The sequence below is a fragment of the Gekko japonicus genome, unplaced genomic scaffold (assembly GCF_001447785.1).
Source record: "Gekko japonicus isolate JY-2015 unplaced genomic scaffold, Gekko_japonicus_V1.1 scaffold1188, whole genome shotgun sequence".
Lineage (NCBI taxonomy): Eukaryota > Metazoa > Chordata > Lepidosauria > Squamata > Gekkonidae > Gekko > Gekko japonicus.
In genome coordinates, this window is record NW_015171539.1 from 413,343 (window position 1) to 423,374 (window position 10,032).

The 10,032-nt window shown below is 50.0% G+C and overlaps 1 protein-coding gene across 1 annotated transcript in view; it reads right to left on the reverse strand.

The window, feature by feature from the left end:
• FAM189B (family with sequence similarity 189 member B) overlaps nt 1-10,032 on the reverse strand; it is a 59,992-nt gene that overhangs the window by 12,552 nt on the left and 37,408 nt on the right. Inside the window, exon 12 of the mRNA XM_015419637.1 lies at nt 3,067-3,332. Coding sequence (XP_015275123.1) covers nt 3,067-3,332 — 266 coding nt within the window. The remainder of the gene's footprint in view (nt 1-3,066; nt 3,333-10,032) is intronic.

Consider the following 10,032-nt stretch of genomic DNA (forward strand, 5'->3'; position numbering starts at 1 on the left):
TCCAAATTCCCTGCCAGGCATTTCAGCAGGGAAAGTGTGTTCGGTTGGGGGGATCTAGATCCAACTCGCCCTCAGGCTCTGATCTCCAGACGACATACATCCGTTCCCCTGGAGAAAATGGCTGCTTTGGAGCAGTGGACTCTATGACATGATACCCTACTGAGGTCCACGTCCTCCCCAGACCCTGCCCTTCTCAGATTCCACCTCCAGATCTCCAGGAATCTCCAAATCCCGAGTTGGCAGCCCTAAACTCTGACTAGATATGATGATTTTTAATGAGTCAGGTGGAATCACAGAATCAAAGTTGGAAGGGACCTCCAGGGTCATCTAGTCCAACCCCCTGCACAATGCAGGAAATTCACAAATACCTCCCCCTCCACACCCCCAGTGACCGATGTTCCATGCCCAGAAGATGACAAAAAAAAAAACCCCTCCAGGATCTTCAGCCAAACTGGCCCGGAGAAAAAGTGCTTCCTGACCCCAAAGTGGTGATCAGCATTTCCCTGGGCGTGTAAGAAAGGGCCACGAGAACTAAGCACTGAGGCAACCCTTCCTGGTTGAGACTCAGTGGTGTCTAAGAGCGGTGGACTCTAAAATGGAGAAGTGGGTTTGATTCCCCACTTCTCCTCTCCATGAAGTCACGGTTTCTCTCAGAACTCTTTCAGCTCCACCTGTCTCACAAGGTGCCTGTTGCAGGGAGAGGAAAGGAAGGCAATTGTAAGTTGCTTTGAGACGGCCTTCAGGTAGTGAAAAGCGGAGTATAAAAAAACAACTCTTCTTCTTTTGAAGTCCAGTGCATGGGCAGGCCCCCCCCCCCCGTGGGGGCACATAATGTCCTTGGGGTTGTTTTGAGTTGTGAAAATGGTGCTGGTAGAAGGCAGAAGTTCTTTCTCCCTCGTACCATGATCTTGAGCTGAATCAGGCCCCATGCAGTGCTTGGGAAATAATTCCCTACTCCTGCCGTCCAACCACAGGAAACCCTGATCTGACTCATGAAAAAACATCACATTCTACTTTGAACCTAAATATCATGCAAATTACTTTGGCAGTCGACAGCTCAACATGTAAAACTCATCACATTCCAAAGTGGTAGGATAAATGGTGGCTGTTCTAGAGGCATTTTTTAAAAAGGTGAATTTCTGGATCCCCTAACTCGTCTTGTTTGTTTCAACAAGAGAGAAATCAGCCCCTTGGGAAGGGGTGTGGATCAGAAGGAAAGAATGTGCAGCACATGCTGAAGGTCAGGGGTTCAGTCCTCCACATTTCTATTTAACTAAATCAGGACCAAAGTTTTGGGAAAGACTCCACTCAGACAGAGATACCAGATAGCTACTGCCAGTCAGACAATATTGTTGGGTGGAGCAGGGACCTCAGAACTTTTTAAACCAACATCTCTCTAGGAATCACCAAAACTCCATTGTAAAACCATAGAGTTTCCAGTGATTCCTAGAGAGGGTCTTCCCCAGAAGTGATGTCACTCCTCTCTGGTAATCACCTCTCTAAGAATCACATCAGTCCTCTCTAGAAATGGTTTAATTCATTTTTACATGAGAAACAAATGAGAAAAACCCAAACAAAGAATAAACTGAATAAAAATCTCATTCATTCAGTTGTCCATTTGTACCTTCACAACACAGTGAACGTCACTTCTGGTGAAAACCACAAGTGAAACCAGTCCAAGATTCACCAGAAACGCAATGGTTTTACCACAGAGTTTTTACCTTAGAGTCATAGAATCATAAAGTTGGAAGGGACAAGAAGGGTCATCTAGTCCAACCCCCTGAACAATGCAGAAAATTCACAAATACCTCCCCCCACACCCCCAATGACCCCTGTTCCATACCCAGAAGATGACCCCTGTTCCATACCCACCCAAAATCCCCCCTCCCCCCAGCAGTTTTTCTTCCCTGGAGGAAGACAGGTGGGGCACCTGTATTCCAACAGCAGGGCAGAGAGGCCAAGGTCTTCCCCTCATAAGAACATCAGAAGAGCCCTGCTGGGTCAGACCAGCGAGGATCCATCTAGTCCAGCATCCTGTCTCACACAATGGCCTCAACCAGTTCCTCTGGAGGGCCAACAGCAGGGCAGAGAGGCCAAGGTCTTCCCCTCATAAGAACATCAGAAGAGCCCTGCTGGGTCAGACCAGCGAGGATCCATCTAGTCCAGCATCCTGTCTCACACAATGGCCTCAACCAGTTCCTCTGGAGGGCCAACAGCAGGGCAGAGAGGCCAAGGTCTTCCCCTCATAAGAACATCAGAAGAGCCCTGCTGGATCAGACCAGTGAGCGTCCATCTAGTCCAGCCTCCTGTCTCACACAGTGGCCCCAACCAGTTACTCTGGATAGCCAACAACAAGCAGGGCAGAGAGGCCAAGGCCGTCCCTTGATGTTTCCTCCTGGCACTGGGATTCAGAGGCTGACTGCCTCTGAACATGGAGGTTCCCTTCAGTCACTATGGCTAGTAGCCATTCTGACCATTTCTGCAGTAGTAAAATTCCCCGCATTGACATTTTTAAAACTGCGCATTATGTGAAATTTTCTGCAGTAGATTTTTCCTCACCAGGTGCAAACCCGAAGTTTTCTACTTCTTACTCCATGTTTTTGGAACTTGCTAGAACATGAAATTGAGCCAACTTCAGAGGACGGCGGAAGACAGGAGAGCCTGGCGGGAGATGGTCCATGGGGTCGCGAAGAGTCGGACTCGACTGTGCGACTGAACAACAAAAAAACTGAGGATTCTGAAAACGCGGGGTAGAGGAGAAAACTTCGGTTTTGCGCCTGGTGAGGAAAAATCTACTGTGGAAAATGTCACATAATGCACAGTTTTTAAAATGTCTATGTGAGGAATTTCACTACTGCAGAAATGGTCTAATAGACCTCCCCTCCCTGAATCTGTCTAATCTCCTTTTAAAGTTGTCTGTGCCAAACCCAGCTGCCTCTTTTCCACTCCTTGTTTTGCAGGCACCAACACAGGGACTGTAAGCTCCTCGGGGCAGGGACCTTGCTCCTTCTGCATTTTCTGCTGCAACAACCACAGCATTTCCCCCGTGTCTCCTTCACTCCATACCTGCTTGCGGCCCTGGGGGCCGTGCCCCACCGTCTCCGCTCCCGGCGAAGCCAGATTACGCTTGGACCTGAGCAGAAAGCGGGCCATGAGATCCCGGGTCCCACGGCACACCTTTAGGTCTCCCAGGGAGCGGGTGGCCATCTTGGGCAGGTGCTGCGTGACCTTCCACGGCACCTCCAGCTTCACCTTGCCTGACGGGTGACCTCGTGAGAGCGAGGGTGGCTTGCAGCCCAATGGATGGAGAAGGCAACCTTCCAGGTTTGGCCCTGGGAAGAGAGAAAAAACAGGCGAGGTCAAAAGATGGCACCCAAGAATCCCTCTGCCACTATTTGGAGCTTGTTTGTCTGTGGCATGAAACAAAATCAGCCTCCTTGGCCCAGGTGGTCCTGCATTCCGCAACCAGGAAGACAGAATTCTGTGACCTTCATCAATTGATATTTTGGCATCATTTCCGGCCCTGCTCATTCCATCAGGGATGCTCAAGAGGTAGAATCATTTGTAATCCCAGGACATCTGCAGACGTCACCTGGAGGCTGGCAACCAATGTTCCCTCTAAGCTGTGGAGTCTTGTGAACAAAAAATCTACTTTGTGAGCTCCTGACATTAAAGTTGTGAGCAAGAGATTTGCCTATTGCATAAATTAGTTTGCTCCGGAGCCATCCTTCCTGAGCGAAGACAAAAATGTGTGAACCGGAGGCTAAAAAACTGTGAGCTGGCTCACACTAACTCAGCTTAGAGAGAACAGTGCTGGCAGCCCTACACAGAGTCTACCCTATAGCCATTTCCTGCAGGGAAACTGGTTTCTGTCACCTGGAGATCAGCTATAATTCTGTGAGAGCCTCAACCCTGGGTGCTAGCCATGTTTCCATATACTCATATACTTATCTGAAGCACTGAGCAGTGACTCACGGAAGCTCCTCCCCTGCCACATATTTTGCAGGTCTTTAAGGTACTGCTGGACTCTTGCTCGTTTCTACTGCTACAGACAGACTAACACAGCTACCCGTCTTGGTCTATACCAGTGGTGGTGAACCTATGGCACGGGTGCCAGAGGTGGCACTCAGAGCCCTCTCTGTGGGCACGCGTGCCATCGCCCCAGCCAGGCCCAGACCATCATTAAAGTGTCGAATTCTCTGCCAAATAAGTTTAAGTAAATGAAAGCATTTGGGATTGCTTTCCTTACTTTGTTTGGATCGTCTTAAGTTAATGTGTGAGTTGTTTTTTGTAAAATAAAACCTCAGTATTCAGGTTAAATTGCCGTGTTGGCACTTTGCGATAAATAAGTGGGTTTTGGGTCGCAGTTTGGGCACTCGGTCTCTAAAAGGTTCGCCATCACTGGTCTATACACTCACACTGTTCCTGTTCGCCACAAACAGTTCCCCTTGACTGGCAGCTTTCAAGAGAGAGGCTGGACGAATGTTTGTCAGAGATGCTTTAGGCTGGTCCTGCATTGGGCAGGGGGTTGGACTAGATGGTCTGTATGGCCCCTCCCAACTTTACGATGCTATGCTTCTATTTTCTGGTCCTTGTCCCTGTCAAAAACCACAGACCCTCTTTTTGCATTTTGGTGACTGCTTTTTTAAAAAACTGCTAGTGCGATTTCCTATGTATTATCATCCTCCGGGGGGCAGCCCTTTCTCCACGGTCCCTAAGACATTAAATCTCTGAGTCTAGGAATGGATGCCTCTTGTCTCTGGTCATTTATTTCGGGTATTTATAGGCCACCCTTCCAGAGATCTGCTTCGGCCGGCAGCTGAACGAAACTAAAAATAATACCATAAAAACAGCAACATCAATTATCGATACTTTACCAACAAGACCTTGAGCAGATTTAAAATATCCATAACCCAGTCCTCAGGCTAGAAGCAGGCCATGAAAGAGCTACAAAAACTAATTTTAAAATCCTTCATTAAAAAGTCTAGGGTTTTGTTTGTTTTTTAAGCTTCAGTCTGGTGCCTAAAAGACAGTACGGGCATGACGCCAGACCGGGTCATTTCGTAGAAAAAGAGGTGCAGGAGCTCATTAGCATAACTCATTTGCATAGCTTATTTGCATATGACACACCCCCTGACATCACCGGAAGTGTGTCAGAAGGCAACACCCACCGCTCAGGCTCCACTGGACTGTTTTGGATTGCTAGCTATTGGGGGGGGGGACGTGCAGATCTGTCCTCGAAGAGGAGGGAGAGCTGGTACCTGAATAAAACTTGGTCTTAAAGGTGTCGCTGGACTGTTTTGGACTGGGGGGCTGGGGGGAGCTCTGCAACTTACCTGGCTGCTTCTTGTTCTGACTGAGGGCTGCTGGGAGCAGGGGGTGGAGCTTGTTGCATGTGCCCGCCCCCTAGGCTCCCATCCTGTGTGCTCCTGCAGGAAATGACCCCTGGCGCCAGATGACCCTGGGCTGCAAGCCTCCAGGAGGGGCCTAGAGATCTCCCAGAATTACAACTAATATCCAGGCAACAGAGACCAGTTCCCCTCAAGAAAATGGCCGTTCTAGAAGGTGGAGTCTGTGGCATTATATGCCAATGAGGCCCCTCCCCAGACCCCGCCCTCCCCAGGCTCCACCCTCTAAATCTCCCGGCATTTCTTACCCAAGTGTTGGCAATTTTACTCAAGAGGGAGAATATTCCAGAAACAACAGACCAGCCGTGGAAGAGACCAACTGGCTCAAGGTTACCCAGCAAGCTTCATGGCCCAGTCTGGTTTTGAACCTGGGTCTCCCAGCTCTTCCTCCAGCATGCGAATCACTACGCCACACCAGCATAGCTAATCACTACGCCACACTACTATGCCACACCTACCTAGTGTTCCCTCTAAGCTGAGTTAGTGTGAGCTAGCTCACAGTTTTTTCACTTCCAGCTCACACATTTTTGTCTCAGCTCAGGAAGGATGGCTCCAGAACACCCTAATTTAGGCAGTAGCCAAATCACCTGCTCACAACTTTAATGCCGGTAGCTCACAAAGTAGAATTTTTGCTCACAGGACTCTACAGCTTAGAGGAAACACTGCTCACAGGGTGTCTGTTGTGGGGAGGGGAAGGGAAAGGAGTTTGTAAGCCGCTCTGAGACTCCTTCGGGTAGTGAAGGGCGGGGTATAAATCCAATCTCTTATTATTATTATTTCATAGCAGAGGCTGGGCAGCCCGCAAAGTAATCCTTGCTTTGAAAGCAGCGCTTTCACCAGGATGTCCCTGTTTTTGCTGTTGCTTTAGATTTTCCTCAGATGTCTAGCTATTCCAGGATCCTTCCATCTTAACAGGGCTGGGGGGACGGGGGACGTCTATCAAAATCCCCACTTCTGCACGCTGTCTGTTCTCCTTGGTGTCAGGGTTAGCTTTCAGGTTGCCAACTCCAGGGGGGGAAATCCCTGGAGATTTGGTGGCAGTGCCCATGGAGGGGAGAATTTCGGGAGGGATTCCAGCTAGAATCTGGAATAGACCATAGAGCCTGCCCTCGGAAGTTGTCATTCTCTCCAGGGGAAGTGGTCTTTGAAGGATGGAGGTCAATTGTAATTCCAGGAGAACTCCAGGCCCCACCTGGAGGTTGGCAACTATAGCGAGTTTCCCCGGCCCACTGCCGCCTCTCCCCCCCCTTCACCCATACTGCAAAGGCATCTTAAAATTAAAGAGGGCCAGACAATTTTTAATGGCTCTTGGCAGTGCCGAGGTGAGGAGACAGCAGGCGTTTTATGTTCAAACCATGGAAACCGATTAGGCTCAGTTACTGGAAAGAAATTTAATACTGTTGTTATTTTTGCTTGTCATTCCCGCTCGGATCGGAAGTCAGAAATCGCTGTCGCGGCTGTTTGAGATCTCATGGGGCGGGGTGGTTCAGAGACTGAGCCACAAACACCCATTCTGATCCAGCCTCTGCAATCGGCTCATGCCCGCCGACATTTCACAGATGAATGTGCTCGCGGTTCATAGACTGAGGAATCACTCCACGGCTAGGTTTTTGCCACGCTCGAGATGGTGCCTGGCCATCTCCTGCTATTACCATCGAGATCAGTTCCCCTGGAGAAAATGGCTGCGTTGGGAGGGTGGACTCTATGACACCGTACCATGCCGAGGTCCTTCCCTAAATCCCGCCCACTCCCCAAGCTCCACCCCCAAAAGCTCCAGGTATTTCCCAAACCAGAGCTATCAACCCTATCAGGGCTCTTTTTGTAGAAAAAGCCCAGCAGGAACTCATTAGCATAATAGGTCACACCCAACAGCAGGAACTCATTAGCATATTAGGCCACTGCCCTGACAGCACAGCTTATTAGCATATTAGGCCACACACCCATGTTACCAGAAGTGTGGTCATCCAGCCACGCCCATCTTTTGCTCCTTATTCTGTTGACCTTGTTTGTGGTCAAAACCCAGGGCTTTTTTTATAGCAGGAACTCCTTTGCATGTTAGGCCACACACCCCTAATGTAACCAATCCTAATATGTTTCTGCTGTTGGGTGTGGCCTATTATGCTAATGAGTTCCTGCTGGGCGTGGCCAACTTGGGAGCCAGACAACGCTCTGGGAACTTTGCAGCGGGCCGGCAGTTGAGAGGTGCTCAGTCCTCGCTGCCGGTGGGGGGGAATCAGCGGGGGAGAGATCGGCAGGCCCAGCGGGTGGGGGGCGCTCCACACTCGCCCCCCGGGCCCGTGGGGGGGAAGAGATCGGTGGGCGCGGCGGCTGGGAGGCACTCAGGCTTCGCCACCAGCGCCCGAGGGGGGGGGAATCAGCGGGCCGGGGGGGGGAGGCTTACCTGTGGAGTTGCTTCTGCAGACCAGGAGCCTTTAGGAATACTCCCCCCCCTCCCGTGAGTATCACGGGTCCCGCTTCTTGTGTGACCTATAGTGTGTCCCGGAAAGCCATTTTAATTTTTAATTTTTTAAAAATTGAGTCTGTATGTTCCTTCTTGGTCAGTAGATTCAGGCAGTTCACCGTGTCGGTCTGAAGCAGCAGGACAATGTTTGAGTCCAGTGGCCCCTTTAAGACTAACAAAGAATAAATCTTTGTTGGGCTTAAAGGTGCTACTGGGCTTGCACTTTGTTGTTATTGGTCTGTGTTGACCTGCTGGAGCAAACTGGGATCCAGGTTTTTCATGCTGCACAGAAGTGCAGTAAAAGAATGGTGACTCTCTGCTGCAGCATGGAAGTTCATTATGATTAGTGATAGAACAGCTATATTGTTGCATAATGATAGTGCAAGTAATATGCTCATAATAATATCCAGCAGGCATTAATGATCTAGATATGTGGTTTTAGAACTACAGTAACTGACATGATGATATGACACAACATTAGATCTGTTTTCACATTAAGGACTTCCTCATTTTCAGAATGTCAGAAGAGCCCTGCTGGACCAGACCAGTGAGGGTCCATCTAGCCCAGCATCCTGTCTTACACAGGGGCCTCAACCAGTTCCTCTGGAGGGCCAATAACAGGGCATAGAGGCTGAGGCCTTCCCCTCATAAGAACGTAAGAAGAGCCCTGCTGGATCAGACTAGTGAGGGTCCATCTAGTCCAGCATCCTGCCTCACACAGTGGCCTCAACCAGTTCCTCTGGAGGGCCAACAACAGAGCAGAGAGGCCGAGGCCTTCCCCTCATAAGAACATCAGAAAATCCCTGCTGGGTCAGACCAGTGAGGGTCCATCTAGCCCAGCATCCTGTCTCACACAGTGGCCTCAACCAGTTCCTCTGGAGGGCCAACAACAGGGCAAGAGGCCGAGGCCTTCCCTTCACAAGAACATCAGAAGAGTCTGCCGGGTCAGACCAGTGATGGTCCATCTAGTCCAGCATCCTGTCTCACACAGGGGCCTCAACCAGTTCCTCTGGAGGGCCAACAACAGGGCAGAGAGGACAAGGCCTTCCCCTCACAAGAACATCAGAAGAGTCTGCTGGGTCAGACCAGTGATGGTCCATCTAGTCCAGCATCCTGTCTCACACAGTGGCCTCAACCAGTTCCTCTGGAGGGCCAACAACAGGGCAGAGAGACTGAGGCCTTCCCCTCACAAGAACATCAGAAGAGCCCTGCCGGGTCAGACCAGTGAGGGTCCATCTAGACCAGCATCCCGTCTCACACAGTGGCCTCAACCAGTTCCTCTGGAAGGCCAACAACAGGGCAGAGAGGCCGAGGCCTTCCCCTTATGTTGCCTCCTGGCTCTGGGATTCAGGGGCTGACTACCTCTGCACATGGAGGTTCCCTTTAGTCACCATCGCTAATAGCCACTGATAGACCTATCCTCCATGAATTGAGTTGCCAGCTCTGGGTTCAGAAATACCTGGAGATGTGAGGGCGGGGCTTGGGAGGATGGGGTTTAGGGAAGCGAGGGATCTGGACAGGGCATAATGTCATGCAGTCCACCTTCCAAAGCAGCCCTTTTCTCCAGGGGAAATGGAATAAATGTTTTCAATAAACAAATAAGTGACTGATGAAGTCTGGAGATCTGATGTAATTCTGGGAGATCTCCAGCTCCCACCTGGAGGTTGGCACCCCTATCCATGAATCTAATCCCCTTTTAAAGCTGTCTATTCCTATGGCTTTCACCACATCCTCTGGCAGCAAATTCCACATTTTAATCCCTGTCTGCGTAAAGTAGTATATCCTTGTGTCCACCCTGAACCTACTGCCCATCAGCTTCATTGGATGCCCTCGAGTTCTAGTCTTTTGGGAGAGGGAGAAAAAGTTCTCTTTGTCAACTCTCTCCACCCCATGCGTAATTTTATGACCTCTAACATGGCCCCCCCCCCCCAGTCATCTCTTTCCTAAACGGAAAAGTCCCAGTCTTTTCAGCCTTTCCTCATAGGGAAAGTGCCCCAAACCCCTGAATGATCTTGGTTGTCCTCCTCTGTGCTTTCCCCAGCTCTTCAATGTCCATTTGGAGATAAGGTGACCAGAACTGAAAGGAGTATTGAGAAGAGAAGAAGAAGAGATTGGATTTATACCCCGCCCTTCACTACCCAAAGGTGTCTCAGAGGGGCTTAC